Source organism: Pseudozyma hubeiensis (assembly GCF_000403515.1).
Source record: "Pseudozyma hubeiensis SY62 DNA, scaffold: PHS69, whole genome shotgun sequence".
NCBI classification, from domain to species: domain Eukaryota; kingdom Fungi; phylum Basidiomycota; class Ustilaginomycetes; order Ustilaginales; family Ustilaginaceae; genus Pseudozyma; species Pseudozyma hubeiensis.
Genome location: NW_012133851.1, coordinates 235,535 through 261,824, shown reverse-complemented (window position 1 = coordinate 261,824; position 26,290 = coordinate 235,535). Strand labels below are relative to the sequence as shown.

At 56.7% G+C, this 26,290-nt stretch overlaps 12 protein-coding genes across 12 annotated transcripts; 7 read left to right on the top strand and 5 right to left on the bottom strand.

The window, feature by feature from the left end:
- Nucleotides 1-60: 60 nt before the first annotated feature.
- Nucleotides 61-2,691, top strand: PHSY_007322 (pseudouridine synthase; the record flags this gene model as incomplete). Its single annotated transcript, XM_012337916.1, has 1 exon — nt 61-2,691. The coding sequence occupies one exon, from the start codon at nt 61-63 to the stop codon at nt 2,689-2,691; it is 2,631 nt and encodes an 876-aa protein (XP_012193306.1).
- A 219-nt stretch (nt 2,692-2,910) lies between these two features.
- On the bottom strand, nt 2,911-4,548 carry PHSY_007321 (MAF1 protein; the record flags this gene model as incomplete). Its single annotated transcript, XM_012337915.1, has 1 exon — nt 2,911-4,548. The coding sequence occupies one exon, from the start codon at nt 4,546-4,548 to the stop codon at nt 2,911-2,913; it is 1,638 nt and encodes a 545-aa protein (XP_012193305.1).
- Nucleotides 4,549-5,935: 1,387 nt separating this feature from the next.
- PHSY_007320 (hypothetical protein) lies at nt 5,936-6,175 on the top strand (the record flags this gene model as incomplete). Its single annotated transcript, XM_012337914.1, has 1 exon — nt 5,936-6,175. The coding sequence occupies one exon, from the start codon at nt 5,936-5,938 to the stop codon at nt 6,173-6,175; it is 240 nt and encodes a 79-aa protein (XP_012193304.1).
- A 551-nt stretch (nt 6,176-6,726) lies between these two features.
- Nucleotides 6,727-8,698, top strand: PHSY_007319 (potential DNA binding component of SBF; the record flags this gene model as incomplete). Its single annotated transcript, XM_012337913.1, has 3 exons — nt 6,727-8,147; nt 8,233-8,572; nt 8,693-8,698. The coding sequence occupies 3 exons, from the start codon at nt 6,727-6,729 to the stop codon at nt 8,696-8,698; spliced, it is 1,767 nt and encodes a 588-aa protein (XP_012193303.1).
- Nucleotides 8,699-8,987: 289 nt separating this feature from the next.
- On the bottom strand, nt 8,988-9,356 carry PHSY_007318 (hypothetical protein; the record flags this gene model as incomplete). Its single annotated transcript, XM_012337912.1, has 1 exon — nt 8,988-9,356. One exon carries the CDS (start codon nt 9,354-9,356, stop codon nt 8,988-8,990), a length of 369 nt encoding a protein of 122 aa, XP_012193302.1.
- Nucleotides 9,357-9,969: 613 nt separating this feature from the next.
- On the bottom strand, nt 9,970-12,752 carry PHSY_007317 (hypothetical protein; the record flags this gene model as incomplete). The annotated part of the gene is made up of 2 exons (XM_012337911.1): nt 9,970-12,305; nt 12,404-12,752. The coding sequence occupies 2 exons, from the start codon at nt 12,750-12,752 to the stop codon at nt 9,970-9,972; spliced, it is 2,685 nt and encodes an 894-aa protein (XP_012193301.1).
- Nucleotides 12,753-13,225: 473 nt separating this feature from the next.
- Nucleotides 13,226-14,509, top strand: PHSY_007316 (hypothetical protein; the record flags this gene model as incomplete). The annotated part of the gene is made up of 1 exon (XM_012337910.1): nt 13,226-14,509. One exon carries the CDS (start codon nt 13,226-13,228, stop codon nt 14,507-14,509), a length of 1,284 nt encoding a protein of 427 aa, XP_012193300.1.
- Nucleotides 14,510-14,718: 209 nt separating this feature from the next.
- Nucleotides 14,719-16,724, bottom strand: PHSY_007315 (hypothetical protein; the record flags this gene model as incomplete). The annotated part of the gene is made up of 4 exons (XM_012337909.1): nt 14,719-15,528; nt 15,623-15,682; nt 16,366-16,508; nt 16,649-16,724. The coding sequence occupies 4 exons, from the start codon at nt 16,722-16,724 to the stop codon at nt 14,719-14,721; spliced, it is 1,089 nt and encodes a 362-aa protein (XP_012193299.1).
- Nucleotides 16,725-16,838: 114 nt separating this feature from the next.
- PHSY_007314 (hypothetical protein) lies at nt 16,839-17,789 on the top strand (the record flags this gene model as incomplete). The annotated part of the gene is made up of 1 exon (XM_012337908.1): nt 16,839-17,789. The coding sequence occupies one exon, from the start codon at nt 16,839-16,841 to the stop codon at nt 17,787-17,789; it is 951 nt and encodes a 316-aa protein (XP_012193298.1).
- A 130-nt stretch (nt 17,790-17,919) lies between these two features.
- PHSY_007313 (possible DNA binding apoptosis-related protein) lies at nt 17,920-18,359 on the bottom strand (the record flags this gene model as incomplete). Its single annotated transcript, XM_012337907.1, has 3 exons — nt 17,920-17,973; nt 18,057-18,229; nt 18,308-18,359. 3 exons carry the CDS (start codon nt 18,357-18,359, stop codon nt 17,920-17,922), a joined length of 279 nt encoding a protein of 92 aa, XP_012193297.1.
- Nucleotides 18,360-19,223: 864 nt separating this feature from the next.
- PHSY_007312 (hypothetical protein) lies at nt 19,224-19,502 on the top strand (the record flags this gene model as incomplete). Its single annotated transcript, XM_012337906.1, has 1 exon — nt 19,224-19,502. The coding sequence occupies one exon, from the start codon at nt 19,224-19,226 to the stop codon at nt 19,500-19,502; it is 279 nt and encodes a 92-aa protein (XP_012193296.1).
- Nucleotides 19,503-20,285: 783 nt separating this feature from the next.
- On the top strand, nt 20,286-25,844 carry PHSY_007311 (CMGC/DYRK/DYRK2 protein kinase; the record flags this gene model as incomplete). Its single annotated transcript, XM_012337905.1, has 3 exons — nt 20,286-20,486; nt 20,709-20,778; nt 21,757-25,844. 3 exons carry the CDS (start codon nt 20,286-20,288, stop codon nt 25,842-25,844), a joined length of 4,359 nt encoding a protein of 1,452 aa, XP_012193295.1.
- Between the last annotated feature and the right edge of the window lie 446 nt (nt 25,845-26,290).

Below are 26,290 nucleotides of genomic sequence, written 5' to 3'. Positions count from 1 at the left end.
TTGCCTTGTGCGCATGAATTTCTGGCTGCGATACTTGACAGCTGCCTCAGCCTTGGCCGCATGATGGCAGCCAGTGGCACAGTAAAAGCAAATCATGTTAGCCCGTCTTCGGTACCATTTGGCTTTTTCGGCTTGCGGGACTTGTGGGAAAAAGTCGCCGATTTCTCTTGCCAAAAAATCCTCCGAAAGGTTGCTTCTCTTCCTAGACTCACGTCCCTTTCTATGTCTGTTTCCTCCTTTCTTGGAGAGCCTGTCCGAACATCGATGTCGGAAGGAAACCCGACCATGGACTCCAACGCGCTCTCGAGTCCAACGGCGAAGCGAGTCAAACTGGACCGCGGATCGCCAGATGCCGTGCCACCCCGTCAAGATGCGGAAACGCGAATGACCGAAACTCGCGCAGGGATCACTGGCTACATGGACCCAGACCTGCCTGGATTCCAGGGCATCATCAAGCAACGCTTCACAGACTTCATGGTCAACGAAATCGATCCTTCCGGGAATGTTTGTCGACTCACTTCGCTCGATCCTCCACCCGGACAGCTGCTATCACAGTTGCGACCGGATGCTTCGAAATCCACAGATGAAGAAGAGGCAGCGGAAAAACATGCAACAGAAGAAGCTCAAGCTCAAGCTCCAACAGATGACACAGCTTGGCCTTCAGAAGCAGAAGAGAAGCTGAAAGACTTCTTTTCGGCGGAATCGATAGATGGGATCAAGGAAATGTGGTCCCAGGGAAAGCAGGGTACGAGTATGGCTACCGGAGCCAACGCGACAATCGTCTCGGCAGCGAGCATCGTCACAAGACCGCTGGAGGACAAGGAGCAGCGCACAAAGGTGCACAAGTTGATTCGCGAGCTGTTCGGCGGGAAGCTTGCAACAGATTCGTGTCAAATTCGACCGCGTGGTGCCAGGGCAGCAGAGGAGGACGAGGATGCCCGCGCCAATGGAGCTGGCAGTAGCAGCAACGGTAGCGCTGCATCGACCCTGATCGCTGTGAGGTGGGCGAATCGATCTGATAGGAGGGCAGGCGAAGGATTGTCGGAAGAGGCGACGAACTCGCCGCCGTACATCCATTTTCTGCTGCACAAGACGAACCGCGACCATCAAGAGGCCATGGGCATGCTGGCTGAGAGCATGAGGCTAGGCGGTGGAGGCGGCAGAGGTCGTGGAAGAGGTCGAGGAGGATTTGCAGGAAGAGCAGGAGGCAGACCACCTACCAAGGATCTCGCAGTGGCAGGTACAAAGGACAAGCGTGCCGTGACAGTTCAGAGAGTGTCGCTCAAACGCAACCGCAAGACGCTCGAGGACATCTATCGCCTGGTCAATGGCATCAACGCCGATGTGTCTGCGTCCAAAGGCAAGGGCAAAGGTCGAGGCAGGACCGTCCTCGACGCAACAACAGCTCGTGCCGACCGAGGCATTCGTATCGGACACCTTCAGTACGCCCAGCAACCCCTCAAGCTCGGTCAGCTCAAAGGCAACGAGTTCACCATCACCCTTCGCAACGTTCGACCATCCTCTCCCAACCCTGTCGACGAGTCGTTCCCCGCCTCGATTCGCAGCTCCATGGACGTCCTCCGCGACCGTGGCTTCATCAACTACTTTGGCATGCAACGCTTCGGCACCGGCGCCATCCCCACCCATCACATTGGCATCCTCATCCTGCGCAACGATTTCAAATCCGCCATAGATCTGCTTTTCCAACCCCGTGCGCCTTCCGGTCCAGACGCGGACGACGGCGATTCGTTCGATCTGCTCAAAGCGAAGCAGCTGTACAAGGATGGCGAGCTGGACAAAGCATACTATGCCATCCCGAAGAATTGCGTGGCGGAGAAGCACATTTTGGACAAGATGCGGGGGTCGAGGTGGACGAAGGGAGATTGGACGGGTGCGTTTGGCAATGTGCCGAGGACGTTGCGGTTGATGTATGTGCATGCGTATCAGTCGTACGTGTGGAACCGGCTGGTGTCGGAAAGGATAGCCAAGTTTGGTAGCAGCGAGGCGGTGGAGGGTGACATTGTATTCGCTGACAGGACCAACGAGGACGAATGGCAAACAGATGGTGTCGCCGACGAGACCGACGCCGATGGTGCGGAGAACGATGGTGACGACGACGACGATGACGACCTCCGCAACAACTCCAAAACCAAGTCCCTGTCCACCTGGCAGCGTCCCATCAAAATCCTCTCTCAATCAGACATCCGATCCCACCAACACTCGATCTACGACGTCATCATCCCCCTGCCCGGTTCATCCATCGACCTCCCCTCCGGCTGGATGTCGGACCTCTACACCACCATCCTAGCCAACGACTCTCTCACACACACGCAACTCACCTCCTCCAAAATTTCCGACTACCAACTCAAAGGCTCCTACCGATCCATGCTCGTCAAACCGCGAAACTTCTCCTACACCATCACCACCTACACCGACCCCGACATCCCCCTCACCCAAACCGACGAAGAACGCTGCCTCAATCCCACACTCCCCTCTTCCACTCCCACCCAGCAAGATCCCACCACTTCGTCCAAATTCACCGCCCTCACACTCAACTTTCAACTCCCCTCGTCATCGTACGCCACCATGCTCATGCGTGAAGCCCTCAAATCCGACACGTCCAGCTTCAAACATCGCCAGATGACGCAAAAGAGCGAAGATCAACACTTCAAAGGCTCAAACCACGCATAAATCGTTTGGGAAAGGGAATAGCGGAATAGCAATTCGCAAAACATTACACGAAGATGATACAAATACACAAGCAGTCGACAATGACTGAATTTGACAAAAGAGCCCGGCGCCCCTAAACGTAACGGCAAAGAGTTGAAGTGACGTCGGTGCAGCACGGAAATAGACAGCGTTCGAACAAGTGAAGATTCGCGGGTGACACGACGTGTCAAGCGTCGCTACTCACGCGGACTGTTTCTTGACACGCTTCTGGTCGAATGTGCCGGATGAAGAAGTATCAGAAGAACGTTTGCTGCGAGCTGCGGTCGGTGGAGGACGCGTCGCAGTGGCGATGGGAGCACCGACGCTCGTGTTGGCTGCAGCAGGCGCGCTAGCGCTCATGAGTGCCGCATCGAGCGAGTGGATGGCCCTTCGGCCGTCCACGACGACAACGCTGTCCATAGGATCAGTTGTGCGTACTGCGCGTGGCGAAGCGTGCGGGAAGGGTGAGAGCTGCGAAGGAGCAGGACTTCCAGACTCTGTGCGAATGTGACCTGGTCGTCCGGACCGCTTGAGCGAGCCGGTGGAATCGGTCCTGGCGATAGCACGCTTCGCAAGCGTGGGAGCGGCGGCAGCAGCGGGTGCAACGATGGCAGCGGCCTGCTTCTTTGAAGCATTGGATGATGCTCGTTGTCGTCCCGAGGCAGCACTTTGCGCGATGGCAGCCTGCGACGATCCGAATGAAGCGCTGAGAACGGGCGGAGGTTGTGCGTACGCCCAGGACGAGGTGGGCATGCCAAAGCGGGCGTTCTTACGGCTCCATACCGAGACGAAGAGGATGCGCTTCATCTTGCGGTTGTAAAAAAAGGCAAAAGTGGACCACAGCAGACCAGCGCCCGTGCCGTCCAACTCATCATCCTCGTCGTTGAAGTTGGAATCGTAGGAAGTGAGGCTCGAGTCGTCCATGAACTGTCTCCTGCCTTTCAACTCAAAGTTTCCGCGCGAGAGAACCATGTTTCCATCCGGCCCGATGGTCGCGAGGGCGTGAGGAGCCGTCTTGCCGCCGCCGCTGAGGCCGTGACCATAGACATCCTCGTCAAACATGGGCGCATCTTCCATCTCTTCGTCATCGTCGTCAGCGCGACCGTGGTTGCGTGCCTGAGGGGTGTCTTCACGGCCACGCATGCCCTGCGTTTCGTCATCCCAGTACTCCTCTTCCTCGTACAGATCATCATCGGCTAGGTCGCCCTCCTCCTCAGGCTCAGCGCTGGCATGCGGGTCCGAGTCCATGTCGGGATGAAATGTGTAGACTTCGCAGTCGGAGACGTTCATAATGTCGTCGAGGATGTGGGAGAGTGCCGGGTGAGTGATGAGAGGCGGGAGCGATGCGGTTGCTCCCGCTGAGCCGGGAGACTCGCCGGCCGTGCCGAGGGCGAAGCTGGGTTCCTCAAACGAGCCAGGGAAGGAACTGTAGGAGCGCGGAGCATTGGACGATGTCTTGAGGCTGAGCAGGGTGGTGCTGAGCGAATTGAGAACCATGGCCGGGCTCATCTCCTTGCGGAAATCGGCTGGATTGACTTCGCTAAAGTCGTGATCGGGGAAGGCGACATTGAGCGTCGCGATGAGCAAGAAGAGCGTCTTGCGGGCCGAGGCCTGGTCGAGACGGCCGAAGGGAGATGCGAGCGCTTCCTCGAGGTAGTCGGGCGGAGACGTGGAAGCGGAGCGGAGGTACGAAGACTCGAGACTCTTGAAGAGACGCTTCTCTTTGGAGACGGTCTTGCAAGAGTACGCCTCCATGCGGGTGAAGACCTTGCATTCTGCGGACTCAAAGGTGAGTGCACGGGAGAGCAGCTCGAGCTCGGGATACTCAAGGTATTTCATGGTTGCGTTTGCTGTTGTCGGTGCAAAGGCAGGGTCAGATCCAGTACGAGAGGCGTGGTGAACAACAGGATAGAGACGGGAACGTGACAATACGGGTCAGCAAGCACTGTTGCATTCTCGGATGAAATGGCTGCAGCGAGAGCGAGCGAGCGCGTCCTCACAACGAGTGATACAGGATGGAATTCAGTGAGGCGCCTCTGCTGTGCATCTTTGTGCCTTTGCCGACCCGCTTCCATGAATGCTGCGCTGCTTATGGGCCGAAGCACCGAACATTCGGTGCTCTGCTGCGCAGGGCAAGTCTACGGACCGACCGACAAAGACAGAAAGGATAAGGGGCGCCTGTGTGGGAGATAGAAAGTGGATGCGGTAAAGTAGGTCTTAAATACTCACGTCTGAACTCGGCAGGTTAGCTCTGTTATCAAGGTGATTGAATGATCAATCGAGCGGTGCTTGGAGGAGAGGCCAGACGGGCAACGAAGTCGTCGACGTGAGGATGGGCTTGCGACGAACCAGCGTACTGCGCTGAGCAAGAGCTTTGAAAGAGGTGCGGGACGATGACCCTACGCGTGGATCGCGCAAGTCAGTCCGTGGAGGGGAAGCGGAAAGAGGTAGGATCAGCGAACACGCCTGGATTGGGTGCCCGAGATGGTTGAGATGGGACGTATCGCGTCAATCGCGATGATCTCGTTTGTCGTCGTCAATCTTGGATGATTGTGATGATGATGGTCGAGAGGAAGGGTCAGCCGGAGGGCATTGAAATGTGTTGGCTCAACCTCGCAAGCGCGTTCAGTCGGCGGCAGGCCCTGAGCGGATCGAGCCGAGATTGGCCTCCTGCAGCAAAAGTAAGTTGGCCCAGCCTCACGGAAGCGGAAGCGGAAGCGGCAGCGGCACGGCGAATTATCTCGTTTTTGGTTAAAGTGCAAGGGGGGCATACAGGTATCGCAGCGAGCACGTTCGGGGAGAGAGCTAGAGTGCCTGCTGCACTCTGAGCTATCACGGTGTCCTTTCAGTCCAACTGCTCTGGCGCTGTCAACCCAGACGGAAACTCGCGCTCACGTTCTGCTCAGGGTCACAGACCCTTGGGATCGCTGTTGCAGGTGCTGCCAGTTGCAACACAAAGGCACGTTCGGATCATCCGTCCCACACATACAAGCCAGTCACAGTTGTTCATGAGCTGTCTTCATTTCCCCGCTTGCGATCGGATCGTCGAGCGATTCTCGTTCGGATCAACTTCGGCTCGACCCGCGAGCATCTTCAAGTGAGCGAAACGGTGCCGCCACGGATGGGGACTCCTTTCACTCCTCGACAGATGCGGAGGTGATCTTATGGAGGCAAGACCCTGTTCGGGCTGTGCAGTGATGCAGCTGCGACTGCACGCTGCGACGGGATGGGCGAAAGGGGCGAGGTGGCCAATCAGCCAAGTCGATTCCATCTTGTGATTGGGAGAAGAACAAGCGGATCTGGTCTCCCCGATCGTGACGTCTTTGAACGTCGCGACGATCTTGAGCAATATTATTCGTACGAAAGTCAACCGAGTTCTGGCAATTGCGAAAACGTTGCCTTGTTGCTAGAACAGCGTTCAACTTTGGGGGAGCAGAATTGCGGACCTGGAATTCGCGCGCTGTAACATCTGAGCCCGCACAGCGTAACCTTGTGCGGAACTGCACAGTGTGTATGTGTTGGTTTGTCGAAAGTCAAACAAACCTCGTCCCTGGGAGGAGGGTGAAGCGCGTTTCTACGCCAGAGAAGCCTGCACCTTGTGACGTGCAGAGAGTGAGAACCCTTTCCTGAAATTTATGCTACAGCACAGCGCAGTACTCCACTCTCACGACTCGAGCGACCAATCTGTCCGACACGAAAATATAGAGTTGGACGAGCTGCAAGACAAAACAGGTGTTGGACGACGCCCTCGCACTCCGTACACTCACTGTACCAGTACGCTTCCGCATCCCCACTTCATTTCGTCGTCACACCACCATCTCTGCTTCGTTCCGTGCCCTCCCTTCGTCCCTATCTTTTTACGTTTCTCAAACGACCTCCTTCTTCGAATCGCTTTCCGTTACCGTCTCGACTCAGTTATATCTGCCGTGGTCGTGCGACGTTGGACCTCCCTCGTCGCGTCTCGTGTCCAGCCCATTCGCGTCATTCTTCTCGACGAACTCTGATCCGCTCGTAGCCATGCCCGCCGCCGCTTCCGCACGCAAGTCGACGCCAACGCGCAAGTCGACTCCTCGACGCGCCCGTTCCTCGTCGGTCGCTTCCAACGCCTCCACAGCCGCGCCCACTTCGCCTTCCGCATCTCCCCGCAAGACCAAAAAGCAGAAGGAAGCTGCTGCCGCTGCTGAGCACGCCGCAGATGCCAAGCCCGACCTCGCCCGTCCCAAGCTTCCCACCAAGAAGAACCCGAGACTGAAAGAGGTTGACGAGGCCGTCGTCAAGCTTCAGATCATCAAGCGCGAAGGCCACAACATCATCATCGGTCGTGTCAAGCTGCCCACCGTGAATGGCCAGGATCACGCTTTCCTGCTCAAGCGTTTCGACACCAACGCCATGGCCGCCTCCTCCATGTTCCGCCTCGCATTCCCCTTCGCCGACGGCAATGCCGAGGCTGCCGAGATGCAGTTCCTCGACGCCAAGTACGACACCAACCGCGCCAACGGCGGATACATCGTCGAGGAAGTCAAGGTCCCCGAGACTCCCAAGAAGCGTGGCCGTCCTCGCAAGACCGCAGAAACCCCCAAGAAGGATGCCGCCACCGACACCGAGTCGGCCAGCGGCGACAAGCAGATTCGTGTTCTTCCCGAAGGCAGCACCGGTGTCCGTCTCCAGGGCACCTGGATCCCCGCTCAGGACGCCGCCGAGGTCGCCGAGGCCTACGGCATCGCCAAGTACGCCAGCGCTCTCATCAACGCCACCGCTGAGCACTCGGAAGACGGCGGTGTTCCCATCCTCACTTCGGCCCCCGTTGCCGAAATCAAGACGCCTCGCAAACGCCAGCGCGTTTCGGCCGCTGCTGCTGCTGCTTCCGACGCCGAAGCTTCGCCCAAGCTCGTCCAGAAGGTCACTCGCGTCGAGAACGCCGACGGCTCCATCTCCAAGGTCAACATCGAGTCCACTCTGGAGGGTCAGACCTCCAACGGCATCCCCGCCGCTCTCTCGCAGGCCGAGATCGAAGCACAGATCGCAGAGGCCAAGGCGCTCGCCGCTGGCATCCAGAAGTCGGCAGCCGGAAGCAAGAGCCCCTCGACGCGTGGTCAGAAGCGCCGCGCGGTCAACGACCGACCCACCGCCGAGCTTGACCCCTTGGCTGACGACGAGGACTACGCCGAGTCCGGTCGGGTCGTGCGTGCCTTCCGACGAGGTACTCGCGCCGCTCGCAAACGTCCCATCGCCACCACAGCCGGTGCTGTCGCTGCTGCCGGCGCCGTCGGTGCTGGTGCGCTCGCCTGGATCTCGGGCGGCAACCCCGACATTGCCATCCAAACGCTCCAGACCAGCTTGCAGAGCATCGGCCTGCAGAACCTCCAGAACCTCGGTCTGCAAAACTTGCAGCAGTACGGTGCTCAGCTCGGTGGTCAGCTCGCCTCTTACTTCCCGTGGTAAACGATGCGTCTGAAAGTGTGGCGGGCCGAAAAGATTTGTTGATGCGCCTCAAAAGACAACCCATCTCGATTATTCCGGCAGGTGCAGCCATCTCGTCTGCGCCGTAGGAATCCGAGACGATACCTGCGCATCTTCGACCCTCATCACCCTCCATTCGACTGGCGTCATCGAAAGCTCCTCGCTCAACCGACACCCGCAGCCAATCCTTTCCCGAGCTGCTGCCATCTCCACCTTTGTAGATTTCGACGACCCGGCTCTCCCTCTTTCTCCCATCTCTCAGTCGTGGATCTACACGACGTTGATACGGCCCCTCCTTCGCTTTGTGCTGCCCTCTTTGGTGTACTTTTTTCTCCCCGTGCCCGGCCTCTCCCTTTCGGACTCGATCGTTCTTCGGTATACACCCTTGCCGGCCCCAACGTGGGTAGGAAAGGCTTTGTTGAAGGCTTTCTCTCCACCCTGCTTGAAGGGTTGTTTCATCAGTGTTGTGTTCTTTCTCGGTTGTGGTGACTGCTTAATCGAAATGCGAATTTTTCTTCTTCAGAGCTAGTGGATGTGGGAGATGCTCATGTGTTTGACCCGGTGCTGATGAGGAAACCGGGGTTCAACTTCTCAGCGAGTTGAAGAGACCGGGGTTCAACTTCTCAGCGAGATGAAGATGAGGGGGAAGGGATTGATTTGCGTATTTCCGAATGGACTGTGTGAAACAACAAAAAGCTACCTTCCATACGATATGACGACAAACGATCCGATTGCAATTCCAACAACAGAGCGGCTCTTTGATTTAAGCTGTTTTTCAGGCCAACAGTGAAGGTCCGAAACATGTCAATAAACATCCTCTACAACCACTGCCGACTTCCATCGAACTTACCACTCTTTCCGTTGATCTTGAGCAGTTCGACGTCGAAGATCAGATCGGCGTTGGGAGGGATGACACCTCCGGCGCCTCTGCTTCCGTAGCCCTCTGCGCTGGGGATGATGAGCTTGGCTCTCTCACCCAAGCTGAGCTGGGGGACACCCTGGTCCCAACCCTGGATGACGCGGCCTACGCCGATCTGGGTCTCAAAGGCACCACGACCAGGCTTGCGCGAAGAATCGAATTCCGAACCATCCTTGGCGAGGGTTCCCGTGTAGTGCATGGTGACGGTGTCACCGGGCTTGGGGAAGGTCTTGCCATCACCGGGGGAGATCTTTTCGATTTGAACCATTTTGACGGCTGAACTATGGAAGGTAGATCGTGAGATGAGTGTTGATGAAGTGGGTTTGAGCGTGAGGCGGGGAAATGTGCGAAGGATCGACATGCTTATATGGGATGGTGGAGTGGCGAACGGACCACACACAGCTAGCAAATTTGCTCCACAAACAACACGTTGAAGGGAACAGTAGAAAAAAAAAAGCTGAAGGCTCGAGCACATCCAACCCCTCTACAGAACCATATTTCAATTCCAACACACCAAGAACTGTAATCAGCAAAAGAACGCAGATTTCAAATGTAGCAAAGCAATACAACCGCAACCACACCTAACCGTCACCCTCTAGCGCGATGTTCCTCGGCCAAGGACCGCACGTCATTCACTTCAACTGGACGCAACGCTGCTGTAGGTGTCTTGAACGTGTTGAGCACAGACGCCTCAACACCATCCCCGATCTATTCAGCCGATCGCCTTCGGGCCGGCGTGCAGACGACTCATCTTCCCTCCTGGTACCATGTCTACCAAAGCTAATGATATGATGCATGTAAAGAAAGGTGGATAGGTCACTAATGATGGTCATGAGTATTGGCGCAATTGGGCGAGCAATGCCCTGTCACACAGCAGCCCGTCAAGCGTCCTGCAGGATCTTCTTGGTGATTCGTTGCTCCTCCTCCGACTTGACCCGTGCTGCTTGCTTAGCCCACACGTTAGGTCCCTTGTCATCCATCTCTCGGTACGTACACCAGGCGTACCACAACGTCGTCCTGAGCGACAAGACATCCTCCTTCCAGGCCTTCTTGTAGTCCTTGACCATCTCCCGAAACTCGGCGGTCAACTTGAAACACCGCTCGACGTTCTGCGGAGACACAAAGTCGACGGCGACTTTGACGCAGCCCGCCGGGATGAAGACGGCTTCGCCTGCTTTTTGGTAGATCCGCCAGCTCTTGAGGCCGTATTTGCGGTAGAGCTTCACCCGTTGAGGCGCAGATATGAAGAAGCGCTGGATGTGGATCGGATCGTCCTGGAAATTGAGCTTTGCGTGCTCTTCGCGCAGGAATGCTCGCAGCATTTCTGCGTCCTCCGCTCTGAAGATATCCCACGCAGCGACTCCTGGCCTGTGTTCCTCTGCCACGTCGTCTCCGGCGAGGGGAGCTGCGTAGAGCATGATGTTGACTGCATCGGCGATGTCCATATGCAGACGCGTGGTGCCCTGCCCTCTAACCGCCTCGCTCGCCGGCCAGGCATTGTACATCTTGGGCCCGAGGTCCGGCTGGATGACACCGGTTGGATAGCAGCTGCCGAGATTGAGGATGCCTTCGCGCGTCGTGTACTCTGGAGCAGGTACCGCGCGATTGAAATCCTGATACAGTTCCGGGAACTCGTGCTTGAACTCGGCGGAAGGCGGCCAATCCTTGAGCTTCCAAGAGCCCTTGCCCAGAACCTGTTGCTTGGTTTCAGTGTCCTGGCCAAATGTCGAGAAGAACTCCCCTACAGACACTTGCTCCGTCTGTGGAGGGTCGGTGTCGGAGCGGACAACGAAGCACGACTCTTCGCCGTAGCGAGCGGCAAGCGTATCGGGACCCCAAGCATGCTGCATACGGGCGGTGACGTCGCGAACGAGCAGTGGCTCGCCGTGCGCCCACTCCTTGCGGAACTGATGCGTGTCGAAGGATGATGCGTCAAAGGCGCGCAGCGAGAGGCTCCCTATGAGGGCATCTGCAGCAAGACCGGCACGGTTATTAGGAATCTCTTTCCAATTGATGGGTGTCTCCTCCTGATCTTCTGAGCCTGATGACGACGTAGAACCGGCATTGCTGGAGCCGGCGGGATCAGTGCGGCTGCCTTTGTTGGTGCTCGCCACGGTATCGTCAGAGACAGCTGCCAGCATGTTTCGCATGGCGGCGACCTCTTCCTCGAGCAGCTTGACGTCGAATCTAGTCAGAGGAACAAGATCGTCAACGTTGTGGCCGCGAACCCGATCGCATTGAACTAAGCGCTTTGCGATGATGACGTCGGAATGATCGGGGTGCTGAATTGCGTCCTTGCAGTCCGGACAATATTCCCTTCCGCATCTTGAGCAATAATAGCTGGCGGAGAAGATGCTTGTGGCGCAGAACTCGCACATCTGTCGGCAAGTCGTCTCTCGAGGACGACGTAGTATACGGTCTTGTCTAGCGTGTTGCAGCTCAGCTTCGAGCACAGGAAGAAGAGCTCTGGCCACATTGGCCTGGGCCTCTTTTAGCGCGATGGCGGCGAGCGCCCTATCTGTGGGGAGGTCCATGACCTCATCTGGATCAGGCGACGAGAGGAATGCTGGCTTGATGCTGCTCGTCTCGCTTGGCACACAGGGCTCGTCGGTGTCAGGATTGACTGGAATGGCGCGGAATCCAGCAAAGCGACACGTGTCACCTGATTTCTTCGAGACACATGAGACGCACCTGCGCCATTTGCCATAGCGTGAGACCTGGCAAGTCTCAAGCTGAACTTCCCACAGAAGTCCCTGGTCGTCCCGCAGACGACGGCGTCTATTGGCAGCTTGCGACGAAGCTGCTACCTTTGATGTGGTTTTTGGTCTGCTTCTACCAGCTTGGTCTTCGGTGGAGCCCTTCGTTCGGGAAGATGTGGACGGCCGCGACCTTTTGTGCGACGGTGCGATGAGCTCGTCCAATGGAAGCTCCAAGTAGGAGCGTGATATATTGTTTTGTGCGGCTTGAGCTGCACCCCTTTTTGACGTGGTGCGTAAAGCGGTTAGAGAGGTCTCTGCGGATCCAGACGATACTGGGATGGCTGACGATAATTCTGCCGTGACGGCAGATGAAGAGTGTGCACTCCGATGCCGTCCGATGCGTCCGTCAATGGACGCATCAGAGATGTCGGCTGAATCGCGATCGAGTTTGTTGCGACTGGGACTAAGCAGCAGTTTGTCTTCGGCCCTCCGTGCGGCCGAACGCTGCGGGACAACGCCTAAGAGAGACATTTGGATGACTTTGCCATGTGGATGCCGCTAGCACTGCACAGTCCACAGATCGGTCGAAGATATTGAGGAAGAGGTCAGGATATACCGATTAAAGAAAGCAAGTGCCGCTGTGAGAGAAGGAGACCAGATGTGAGGAAAGCGAAAGGTTGCGGGCGAAGATTAGAGTACGAGAAGGAGCACGATTCATGGAAAAGAAAGGGCGAGAGGTCGGGTAAGCGATAACGATGGTGACTGGCAAAGAAAGTGATTGCACGGATGAAGAAGCAGAGCTCTCCTCGAGAGATGAGGACCGCGGTGATAAATGCCAGAAGGGAAGGACGAGCGTGGCGAAGGGGCCAAGGTATGGTGATGGTGCTCAGTCGGTGCGAGAAAAAGCGCGAGCGCGAGGTGCCAAAGAAAGCGTTTGTGTGGGTGTGTCTATCTGTCGACCGCATTTCAGGGTCCAACGCCCTCGCACAATGAACTCGGCAGTTGTTGTGTCTTGTGCCTTGTATTCTCCCGCATGCTTTGCCGCAACTAACGCTCACCTTTCGCGCACGCAGCTTCATCGTATTCCGTATAAAGCGAGCGCGCTCACCTACGGTATTCCTTGCGCAGGATCAAGAGCCTGAATCTTGGAGATGCGGAAGGGACTGTGTCGAGCGACATCCGTTCGCATGATCATGTGAGCCATCGTTGCCTGTGATCTTACAGGATGCATGCCAAAAAGCGCCGACAGAAATTGGAAATCGTCAAGCTGGAAATTGTGACTGGAATTGAGTCCCAAAAATCCCCAATTTTATTTACAAGTGACGCTGCGCAGCGTGACAAACGTCGTTGGTCAGCCCGCATAAGGCGGGGTCCATGTCAAGTCGACAGGTGGAGGTATTGTGCTGCTTGCGCTGATGCAGTGAGACCGCGAAGTGACATGATCTTTGAACACTGTTCTTCTTCTGTCGTGACGACCACCACCTTCACCACCGTCCTCCCAGACCTAGGCTCGACGTCGTGCAATATCTACGTTGCGACCGCCAACATGTCATTCTTCACATGGGTCAAGGACGTGATCGGCTTCGGCACACTGCCGAGTCCACCCTACTCACCAGCTCAACTCTATTCTATCGTGCTGGCGAGCTTTAAAGCTTGGCCGTTCCTCATCCCCGTGCTCTCGCTTATCAACGCTCCGCACGGTCGCTTCGCCTTCGACAGCCTGCTCAACATCAACGGCAACCTGGGCTGGTTCATCATGGAGATCCCTTCGCCTATCTTTGTGCTGCTCGGAGCGTTGTCCAAGCCGCTCTCGACGACGGTGGTCAAGTCGACGTCGGCCGGTGGAATCCTGCCCCCCCTGTCGGCCCTCTTCTCGCCGTCAATAAAGCAATTCTTCGCTCTGCCGTCGGCGAACCAGGCGCTGGTGGTGATGTTCTTGGTTCACTATTCGCACCGAGCAGTGCTGCAACCGCTGAGATCGCCGAAGCGCTCACCTCTGCACATCTCGGTGCCGCTCTCTGCGTTGGCGTTCAACCTGATCAACGGGTTTGTGATGGGTAGCTGGCTTGGTGGAAGGACTCCCTGGTCGGCGCTGCCGCAACCTGCTGTCGCTTCGGCTGCTCTCACCGCCGTCGGTGCGAAGGTCGGCGGCACAGCGTCGTCGGTAGCTGCATCGGAGCTGGCCCGAAAGCTCGTCTCCACCGGAGCAGCAGATGTACTCGGCGTCGGCTCACCCGGCCTGATCTCCAACTCGGTCTGGAAGAGCCCTCTCTGGTACCTCGGGCTGGCAGGCTGGGCCATCGGATTCGCCGGCAATGTCATCCACGACGAAATCCTCATGGACATCCGTCGACCCAACAAACAAACGCAACGGGCCAAAACCCCATCTAATGACACCAACGTAGGCAAAGGCAGCTCGGCACGCAAATACTCCATCCCGCGCGGTGCACTGTTCGAGTACATCTCGTTCCCCAACTACCTCTGCGAGTGGTTCGAGTGGTTCTCCTTCGCCTTTGCTGCCCTATACTCTCTACCCATATTCAAGCATCTCACCGCCAAAGATGCGCTCGCAACAGCGCTCTCTACACCGCCGTTCCTGTTCCCCTTCGTGCTCGTCTGCCTCATGGCCCCCAGAGCAACCAACGGTCACAAGTGGTACAAAAAGACGTTCGGAGACAAGTTCCCGCGGAAGAGAAAGGCCATCATCCCTTTCGTCTTCTGATCTCAGTTCCGATACGCTGTCCAACGTATACCCTTCTACAATTGAAATACACACAAATGCGTTCTTCCGCTGATAGGGTCGTGTGAGGTGGAATGGGTGATTTTGTCATGCATTGAAGGGGGTTTAGGAAAATGGAATGCTAAGATCACATGGTTGAGGGATGTTGGTATACGAGAGAGAGATTTGCGATCCGGTGTGGGATTCTGGATTCAATGTCGGCGAGAGCTGTTAGCGGCGAAACTAGGACCTCGTTCGGAGAGCGCCGCTTTCGCAGGACTGCTCGAAGCGGACCGATCGGCATCGGGTTCCATTCGAACCCGTTTGTGCGGGCTCACAGGGCCAGAAGGTTGAGGTGCTTCAGCAGCGCTCGACTCTGCTGCGACTTGATCCGCGCTTCTCTTCTTGCTCGGACTGATCGATGATCTCGGACCGGCTGTTGAAACGGTCGAGCTGCCGACACGACTCCAGAAATCTGCATAGCTTGTTGCTCCACCTGCAGCAGCACTTGCCGTCGACGAGGTAGCCTGTGCTGCTGATCGCGAAGCATTGTTGTTGTTGTTGTTGTTGTTGGCGGCGTTGTTCGGCGAACGTTTTTGTGCGTCACCTGCTTTGCTTGCCGAAGAGTTCGTGCTGGTGTTTGGTGGCGAGATGGGCGTGGAAGAAACCGATCGACCACGCTTGCTTGTGAGGTACGACGTCGCACCAGGTACGCTGCCAGCCGAGGCAGGTGGTGTAGCTAGACCATATCCGCCAAAGACGTCCCCACCTTCGATGTCGATCTTCTTCACAGCTGCCTCCTTGAACAACCTCGACCCTACACCTCCTTGGGCTTGCCCGCCAGCAGCAGTGGTAGCGCCGGGCGTAGAGGCTGCTTTTGCAGCCGTGTTGTTGTTGTTGTTGTTGGGCGAGGTCGAAGTGCTCTTCCTTGCATTGGGGGCCGCGGTCGAGGCGGTGATGCTGGTTCCGGACTGGTTCTGACGATAGTAGAGATTCTCGACTTCCGAGAGCGATTGTTTTGACTGTGTGGTAGCGGCGAGGGCATGCGAGCATCCCAAAGCAATGTCAGTACGGTGTGTCTGGGCCCTTAGCGAGCCTCCTCGGTGGCAAACTTACCCAACCATGCTCGACCTTGAAGTTGGCGTACTGCAATCTTGTCATCAGATGCTTGGATAGCTGCAAGGTGGGAACAAACAGAAGTGATCGAGTCGTTCGGTTAGTTTGCCGTCGACGATCGATGGTCAGTGAGGCGGGAGTGGCTAGTGTGCTTACTGCTACGAGCCGTGTGCGTTGCGCTTGTGCCTGTTTCCTTGCCTTGCTGGGGGTGATAGGAACGTTGGACGATGTTGATGATTGCAACGGGCCCAACAGCAACGACTGCGACGAGCTGGTCGCGGCAACCGCTGAAGCAGATGTTTGAGACGTCATGGTGCAAGTTAAGACGATGTTTGTAGAGAAGGCTCAGCCGGGGGGAGCGAGGTGGTTGCCAGTTCCGCCACAGTGGTCAAACCGATGACGAAGGACTCGCTGCGATGCTGTTGTTGGCGGTGGCGAGTGATGCAGATACTCTCCTAGGCCGTACCGTCGGGCGTGCTGGTGATGAGGTGTAGGATCGAGAGTGTGGCGAGGATGCCCGTGCTGCTGAGAGTACAGGATGTGTTTGTGTTGAGAAGAGAAGTGAGCCAGGGTCTGCAAGTGCCAAGTTTACACTTTCGCTCACACAAGCAAGTTCAAGTCGTACACACACAGCTCTGGCTTGGCTTGGCTGTCTTCGAGGTCCGTGTCAATTGCCGGATCAGCAACGCAGCTCGACTTGCATTAATTCATACACACACACATACACACACACACGTACGCACCTCTCTCAGCACCTCCTTCTCAGACCTCTCAGCGCTGTGGTCTGGTTGTGCAGCAGCAACAGCTCGACATGGTGCTTTCTGGTTGGACGAGAATAATGTTCCTTCGATTTTACGAAAATGCGAAATTGGCCGTTTGTGTGGTTCTGCAGCGGCAAAAAGAAACTGGGGAAGCATTTCACACAGAAAAACACGCCGTGTAAGCTCAGCCCACGCGCCTCACGTGATGGGAGTGTGCTTCTGGATCAAGAGTGGAGGACGGCAGAAACGGTGTTAGACCTCGTACCTCTTCCATCGTTGCTGACTGCACGGGCCCGACACGCTTTCTTCGGATCTACCACAGCTCCTGTGTACCACCACATCCGACAACGCACCCGAAGCACACCATCGCCATCGTGCTCCGAGAGCAACACGACGACAGGAGGGACCCACTATCGGAAAACTAGCTGAATCGATCCGAGTGCATTTCCGTCGACATGTCGAAAACAGCTTCAGCGGGGCCGTCGACGACCCCTGCGATCGAACGGCTTTCGCTTGGGTCATCGTCGAGCCCGTCGACATCGAGACCATCGCACGCTTTGCCAAGCTTGTCGAGCCCAGCTAATACGACGTCCCACAGTGACGGGTCCCACATCGGCTCATCAGCATCTCTGGTTCGTCCGGAAGTGCTTGACCTAGCTACACCACCGCCACAATATGTCGACAGTCAAGCCCTGCACTCTCTGGCCACCGAAATGGTCGCAACCCTCATCCACAGCTCGGGCTTTGTGTCACGCAAGCAGACACGGGCGCGACAAGAGCTGCAGCGGGCAGGTATTATTCTCCCGACGCTCACCAAGACACCTTCCACATCAACCGCACCCGGACCAGGCTCGACACCCACCTCCGCCTCTTCTCCGCACAGCCAAGTCGTGCGCTCCGTCACTGGCTCTGACACGATTGACACCCTCACCGACATCGAGTCACTGCTGACAGCACGGCTCGAAGGCATCGGGTACCACGTTGGCTATCACATGACCGAAATTCTAGCGCGCGATCGAGCCAGATTCACAGACACGCTCGACGTGCTCAAGTTCATCTGCAAGGAAGTCTGGACAGCGGTATGGGGAAAACAGGTCGACAACCTGCGGACGAATCACAGAGGTGTCTATGTGCTGCACGACAACCAGTTTGGACCGCTGCGACATGTCTCGACGGCTCAGGGTGCGCAGGTGACGGCAAAGGAGGCACGCGTGTTCCTCTCGTATCCCGTGGGGATCGTCAAGGGCGCGCTGGCACAGCTCGATGTGCCGAGCTCCGTGGTAGCGGAGACGAATCAGGCTCCGCAGTGCACTTTCCATGTCAAGACTCAGAAGGGCGGCGGAAGTTCGGGCGCGGCGGCGGCGGGAGCAGCACCACCGACCGCAGTCGCATCGGCAGCGACGTAATTATGTGTAGGACAAGATATACCCGCTCCTTTTCAATACAATGTTGCATCCCGCCTTTAGGGCTCGTCGGTCTTCAGACTTTCCAGACTTTCTGTTCTGTGGTCGTAGATATCAATTGACGAGTTGGCTGCTACAAGTCAAAGTCGCTGTCATCGTCGTCCTGCACCGTCTTCTTCCTGGTAAACTGTGGTGAGATTTCGAACGCCGGCGTCAAACAGTCAGCGCCTCATGCACCGATTAGCAATGTAACATGGCTTTGATACTCACAGTGATCTTGCCTGCGCCCGAGTCTGCCGAAGAGGCCTGATCCACTTGATCCAACAGACCGATGAGTTGGTCCTCGGTGATCCTGCCTCGGATCTGACCAGATTGAGCCATGCGGATGAGCAGGTCGGTGATCTGTCTCGCCTTTTGCGGCTTGACAAGTCCGATCCTTGACACTACATATCGTCCAATTAAGACACGCCAAGAGTCAGTGGAAACGATCTTGTTGAGCTAGTGATGGAGATGTTACTTACATCGTTCCCTTGCCTCTGCATCAAGAATGCGACTCAGCATCTGACGCTTCATTTCTTCCTGTTGTGCCGCTTGATCTTCTTGATTCTTCGCTCCCGCACCTCCCGGCGCTCCTTGCTGCCCGCTGAAGCCTTTTGATAGCCGATGCATGCATTAAGATGTCCAGATGAACCGGTCAGAACAATCACAAACGCTCGACTGAGCCGCGCTGTTCATCGTTGAAAGACTTACCACCAGGACCAGACGGTCCCGCAGAGCCGGCACCACCAGCTCCGCCTCCGCTACCCCTGAGCTCGGCCATACGAGCCGCTCGGATTGCTTGAAGTTCGTCGTCCTCCATCGTGCTGTGCGTGCGATGCCGTGTGTTGGTCGTGTGTCGCAGTCACGAGGATTGGCTGGACCAAGGCTTCCTGGAATTTTGGCGGTGATCAACGCGCATTGCTCCGACTTCCGAGAAAAAAGCGCGACGCTTTCAAGCCGTGGGGCGCTCTTACGCAGAATCGCCTTTCGTTCGTGCGGCCATTATGGCGATTTGCGGGATGAGAAGGGCCTTGACAGCCCCAAGAGATGAACAACGGACAAGTTCGCCTCTGATGGCTTGGGTCGTGTGATGGATGGTAGGGATCGTATCGCATCGGTCGAATGAAAAGCGAGCTCGTCCTCTGCCCGATGATCGTGAAGCAGGTTTCGCAACTTGCGCCGCCCGTGGTCTGATCGAGTCCCCGTCAGCTGCACTAAGAGGGAAAACTGGCGGAGAGGGCGCCGTGCGGAAAGGAAATGCAGTTCGAAAGCAACACTTCGCTCGTCGGGGGGTTGGCAGATTGATTGCCTGGAGGAGACCCTCATCTCCGTCATCCAACTTTCCGGATAAATCGAGGACGTGCAAGGCTGGAGGCACTGTATCGTCCAGTGTCAGGAATGCATATGCATAGCCCGTCCGGCTGTCAAATGGTCCGAGAGACCTACGTTGAGAGCGGGGTGGGATTGTTTGCGATTCAAGCGGCGATGCTTTGTGCAGCATTGCAGAACCCGACGGAGCACAGCCGAGGACCAAGTCAGACGTCAGCCTATTTGAAATGCCAAGCTTCGGACGCTGTGTATCAAGCGGGGGAGAGGTACGAGATGCGCTTCCGTTTGGTCGCCATCGTCAAGCAGCATGTCGAACGGGAAGCTTCGCGGACCGATCGGCCAATTTGACCTTCCCGCACGAGGCAATCAGGGTCAAATGCGTTTCTCCCCAGATCGAGGAGATAATAAATAATAAATGAAAAAATCAAAAAATCAAACGGTGAAACGCGATGTGCTGTGCTGCACGTCTTCAGCCCGCGAGGCTGAGACACTTTGGACCCACAGAAAACGAGTTCGAGGGTGGACAACCAACTGTGAAACCATCAACAAATCAGTTGCAAAAAGTCACACACATCCTTTCAGTCACAAACGTCTCGAGTTTCCAGCTCGATTTCAGTCAAAGCGAGTCGGTGCTTGATGCCCTCTTTCCATCTTCATTGGGAGGATAGACTCAGATCTGCATGCACTCGAGCAAGCCACATAAACCTCTGGTTGCGTTCGGGAATACCGGGCTACGTTTTGTCTAGTGTGAATGAGATGTGGCTAGCAGCGCGTTGGAGAGAAAATCGTGGCTTGACAGGCTTCGACAGTGCTCGAATCTGCAAGGGTGAACAAAGCTTCGAACGTCGAGACTGCATGATAGATGCAGAGAAATTCACATTGCCGACCCGACCTCATTTGGATAAACTGCTTCTTCCCATGCCTATCCTCAATTAGAGCAGCGCATCGAGCAGGCGGGACTTGGCCAGGCGACCAGATTGATCAGCAGTTGTCCGGGCTCAGCAAGTGTGTGAGGCTCGGGGAACCACGCCAGTGAGGCTCAGGGTGATTTTCGGTGACGTCCGATATGCAGACAAAGCAGCACATGGTCATGGCTGTCTGTGCGTGAGAGAGTAGACGCGGAGTCCGCCGATGAGGAGGCCCGGGGTTTTCCCATCACTCTGCTCCAAGGGGAAGCGGAAACTGCATCGTGCACATGTTCGAGATCTCATGTTCGCGATGAACTGCCCATCTTTGTCCGATGCTCATTTGGCCAGTCGCTTGCTGTCGCTACCGTGTACCAGTACTCTGCTGCACGTCAAGGGTCTGGAAACTTGGCGACAAATCAGGAAGGTGAGAAATCAAGAGCATGCATGCAGGTGATGGGCGTAGCGAGGTGTTGAAAAAAATCCTCGGCTTTTCCATTTGTCGAGCCAAAGGCAGGATCGATTGGGGGCAGCTGTCGGATTCCACCACCAAGTCTGCGTCGGTGCTTGCCGCTATCCTCGCCTCGCTTCGCTTGGTACAACTCGGCTAACGTCGAGATTTCTTGTGCTTTGCGGCCTTGGGTTGCAGCTTAGGTCTGGCCCCGACTTCTTGGCCGCGATTCGTTTCGGCTGCCACTTACCACATCGTGTCGCTTACGGTAGGCGACAGCGAGATCAACTGTCACACCTCGAAACAAAGGCACTCGACTCTTGCATGGCCGCCTTGTTGCAGTAGTGCGTGTGTGCCACAACGTTCCCATCCCCTCCCCAAGTCGAGCCGGCACTTCCGGTGCGTGCTGTGACACATGTGCTCGAAGGCTGAGAAGCATCCCGTCGGGCGTGCAGAAGTCACTGTTGGTCGCTGTTCTTGATTAGCTGCCTCAGCTTTGCCGCCAATCCTCTCCATCCTCCACGCTGCAACTTGCCGTCCTCCTCTTCCTCTCTCTCCCTCATACACACCCGCCTCTGCTCGACTTGGGCTGTGAGCTCATCTGCTTTCGTATTCGTCTCTCGAAAGCATCTGGCTCGCTCAACAACGGTCGCTTGGGACAATCACAATCCTTCATATCTTTCTCTTGTTCCTTTCATTGTTGGCGCATACAACCGTCACCTTCTCCGACCCCTTCATCTCGAACCTTCTCAGAAAGCGAGCCGGGCGTCGCCTTCAATCGAGCGCCCAGTCACGCGAGCTTAGCCTGGCAAGCAGCCCGCAACACGCTTCACCCTGCTTCCATCTTCTCCATCCTCGACCTCCACAAACAGGCAGCCATCGTCGATGATCAGCTCATTGCTCTAGTTGCCGAACGTAGCAGCCCTTTAGAGTGAGGCCTGTGCTCAACCTCACTTGGCTTTGCGACGCTACGCAAAAACGTCTGGCTTCTCTTCAGATCGCTGCCAGCCGCCAGCGGGAAGCTCCAAGCAGGCATCCTGTCATTGCGCAGTCAATCCGGCTGCAACCCTCAACGTTGCAATGCCAACACTGATGCAGACCCATCCATACCAATTCCGTTCGCTCGCCGAACAGGGCCGTCAGCACGTTTCGGCGGCGCCGAAGGTCAGAGCCGGAACAAGCACACAGCCCCCCTCTGCACACTCCTCCACAGTCCCAGCAGCGTCCTCCCTCTCGTCTACTCCAGGCCCCTCGTCTTCCCCTCAGCCGGTGCCGGCTCACCTAGGATCCGAGCTTTTTGACGCCATCGTTCAAGCCGCCGATCCCAAGCATCCAGACCACGCAGCCTGGCACGACAGATACGCGTCTCTCTCGATTCCTTCGTCGCGCACGTCCGTGGCCAGCACTCACAGTCGTGACAAGCTTCCGGCTTCCTCCTCGCCTGTTTCACCGCCGACTTTGCGCAGATCTCTCGACCACTCAGACCCTTCCGCACGCCGGAAGACTCCGTCGCGCAAAGTTGGCATCCGTGATCTGCCTTATCGACCGACTCATGAAGCAACAGGATCGGACGCCGATGATCCCATTTACGATGACCCAGCCTATTCCTCGAAGCGAGCCTCGTTCGAAGGCTCCCTACGCTCCTTCCGTTCGGTCTCGGCCACAAGCTCCGGCCAGCGACGGCGCAACCGCAGGCTTCATGGGTCTCCGAAGCCGCTTGTCCCTCCCATTCCACCGCCCCGCGTCACGAGCTCAACCAATTGGCAGTCGACATTTGGCTCGCCGTCCATGCCTGATCTAGCTGGCACCTCGACTTCGTTCACGCAAGGCCATCCTTCCTCTAGCAACACGAGCGACAACCGCGATCCCCATCTCACGCACGCTCGCTCAAATTATCTTCTGGCGTCTCCTTCGGCGCCCTCATCGCTGCGATCAACTCATCCGTACGCTTCTGCTGTCGCCTTCCGCGAAGAGCCCGAGCAAGACGTACAGCCTTTGCCGCCCCGGACTGGCGGTGGACACTCTTGTTCGCTCCAAACAAATGCTTCAAGATCTAGCAGCAATCGGGCGCCTCTGCAGAATTCGACTTCGTCGCTGAACGTGTCGGCCCGCGTCGGGCGGGCGAGCATGGACGACGCGGCTCGACGTGACAGAGCTGATTCGCACTCACTCCGAATACGGCGGCCTTCAGCGCTCGCAGTTGCATCTCCACCATCTCCCTTGCAGGCTACGCAGAGGACAAACGTGCATCATGCCGCAGAGTACACAGCGGCGCCGCGTAAATCAATGAGCAAGATTCGACAGCTTCTCGGCTCTGAAGCTTCCGACCTCGCAGCACGCCCATTGCAAGGTCCGGTACGCTCGCCCTTACCGACAGAGCGGAAGTTTGACACGCCGACTCCTTTGCAAACCCCCGCACAAGAGAGCATTGCTCGAAATGCAAAACAGACCGCCGCTACAGCACAAACTCCTGCCGTCAACCCTCGTGCTGCGTGGCAAAGTCATGACGGACCACGAAGCGTCGACCTGAACATCTTTCCGATGCGCCGCGATGACGAGTTTCGCACCAACGAGTTTGAAATGGATTCGTCTGACGACATGGAGGCAGAGACCGAAACTCGCTTCGCGCAGATGTCGCCGCCGGGCTATTCATGCACGAGCCCCAGCTCTACTGTCAGGTCAGACAGACGTCCGGGTGTCGTCAGACGCAGTCTTGATTCAATCATCTCACCCTTCCGAGCCGGCTTGCTCAACGGCAAATCGTCTGGTCCCCATGCGACGACGGCGTCGGCGAGTGGCACGGAACAGATTGCTGAGGGCCGTGTCAGCTTCTCAGAATCGCGCTTCGCCAAGCCCTTTGTCCCTCGCCAGCGTACTGCTACAATGGCAGGGCGGACGCGACCGCTCAGCAGAGTCATCGACTGTCCCGACGACGAGCTTGAGGAGACCCTGCAGCCACTCGATCTGGACGCGCAGGACCGCCGAGCAACGAGGAGTAGTCCTCGGGCAGGGAACACCAATGCAAGTCTTCCAGATGCGTCGGCGAGCAGCATAACAGGTTCTCAGAGTGTAGCAAGCACCTACAGTCAATCCACGAGCCACCTCCACGATACGTCGGTCACGTCGCATGCACCCACCATTGTGCATCAACGCTCGCGTGGCAAGCTTGGAGGTCTGCTGACGAAATTCAAAGGTTCGAGCTCGTCGAGAGCCGTCAACTTGCCCACGTCGCCGGCGTCTGATACGCAATCCTCTTCGCGATCAGCTCAGACTCTCTACCAGCAATATCCTCTGTCAGAGCATGCTCTCCCGATCACGGCGTCGCCATCTTTCAGCGTCATCTCTACCGATAGTCCGGCGACCCAAAGGCCAGAGCGTCCGTTCAGGGCTCGCGTCAAGTCGCTGACCACCCTCTCCTCCTCGGGCAGCAAGGGCCAATTAGACGACGTTCCCCCAGTGCCAGCCATACCAGTCGCCTTTGCAGCACCGGATAACAATGCTACGAGGTCGGTCTGGGAAGAATCTCCCTCGATACCATCTTCCTCCACCTTTCCCTCGGAGCACAGCTCGGGCACCATTGGAAGGCTGCTTCGACGCAAAAAGGCCCAGCAGAAGCCTAATGTCGTCTTCGATAACGTCGCACCGCCGCCTTCCCAGACGTCGCCGCCATCTCTCTTGGTCGAGGAGCAGGCTGAACCAAGGTCGTCGATGTCTTCCGCCCGTGCTCGCGATGGCATGGCACCGTCAGGTGCGTCCACAAACATCGCTCAGTCGCGAACCACCATTCGGAAGACGCTAAGTCCAGCTTTGCTGAGCGACACCCTCCAACCGAGTATCGAATCTGGACTCAGATCAGAACAGCAGGACGTGCTTTCTACCTTCCCCACTTCTCAGGGTGACCGTCCAGTAGCCGATCACGGCGACGCTTCTTTGCATTCTACAAGCGACGATCCAGCAGAGGAAATGGCGGACGCTGAGACCGACGAGCAGCGTTTTAGATCGCCATTGAAACGCTTCATTCGAGGTCAAGCTTCAGTCGACCGGCTCTCGCGCGTAGATGAGCTGAGCGAGCGTCTCTCATGGATGCCGGAGGCGGATCAGGCCAGCGAGCTGCGACTGTCTGCGTCCATGCCTTTGCCGACGCCTTCCACTCACAGCCCTCGCTCCTTTGGTGAACACAGATCGATGCGCAGAAGTATCAGCGGAAACTTGCGCGAACACACTGCCCCGTCGAGCTTGCAGATTGATGCCTCACAGAAGGCTCGACCAAGGAAAACTAGTCTCGATATCTTGCGGCCTATGCGAAAGCGGTCGGATACGAATCTGCACGATAGCGACCAACTTGCATTGTCCTCGTCTTTGAGGTCACCCTCGACGTTCTTGACTTCGACACCCAAGAGTCCGGCAACTCCTGGAATGCGCGAACAGTTGACGCCTTCATGGCGGCCGACAGGCTTCGGTGCGCCCAGGAGTGGCCGATCTTCGTTTTCGCAGGATCGCGATCGAGCTCCTGTTGCAAGTCCCATGAGCCCGCCTTTGCCGTCAGGTCGCGGTGTCGGACAGGCCTTTAGGCGACTGGGACGAAAGAACAAAAGCAACAAGGGCATCGGACCAGCGGATGTCATCATCGTAGATCGCAACGACGATGTGGACGGAAACGAAGTTCCTGGCGATTGGAGCTGGCGGCCTTCAATGTCTACCGAGCCAAGGCCGTCCTTCGGAACAGACGCACGACCATCCTTCAGTGGATTGTTGCGACCAACTGTCGGAGGAGGGGACAGACCAAGCTTCGACTCGATTTCGCGACCTGAAGTGGGGGTGAGCAGCCTGATGCCGAGCCCTGTGACCTCGTCCTTTGCCACCAATGGACCAAGACAACGGCCTTCAAAGGAGTTGAGCAAGAGTACCGCATCGGTCCACGCCTCTCCTGCCGACGAGGAGGGGAGATCTGCTTCAGACGGAAGCGTTGTTGCCGGGCTGGGAATCAACGCGATAGCTTGGACTGAAGCTGTGCCATCGCAAAAGGGCGAAAACAACGATCTCTCCGGCAGCACTTCGGACGGGACGTTCACCACGCATGGAGTCTCGACGCCAGAGAACGGATCGCTCTCGCACAGCTGCATGTCGCAGATGCCGACGAGGTCGGACTTGACCGGCGCGACGACTCCGCTCGCTGGTCGAGTTAGCATGGATGTCGTCTCGCAGCCGACGCCGCCGCCCGTCAAATCAGCCGAGCTGCTGGCTCTAGAAGCCATGCTGGGCCGCTTCCCTCAGCAAGAAAAGGTGTTGCTGCAAGACATTTCAGCGCGCGTTGCTCAAGGGGGTGATGTTTAGACAGTCGCAGGGGAAGACAAACACTCTGTAAAGCATTCGATCGACTTCATTTTTCATTCGCCTTGTCGTTTGTGCCGAGGTGACGCCCGAGCTGCCAACTGCGTATGTTTGCTTGATAGAATCTCATATAGTTCTGCATTGCAACGGTGTCGTGTGTGTGAGATGAGAGAGAGCGCGTCGATGTGGAGAATGTTCAAGCTTGCAACGTTTTGTTAGGCCTCGACCTGAGGACTGAGCCATACGACCGGACCTTGACGAGAAAGGTCCAGCACCCTGAGCCGACGATTTTAGAGCTTTCTGGAAGGAAATTATTTCCCTCATCAAAACAGCCCATCTCAACTCTGCGAAGACTACGGTGAAACAACGACATTCTCTTTCATCAGCGTCTCGACCAGCCACCATCAACATCATTGCAGCGCTCTCGAACCTCCATATCCTCATCACAG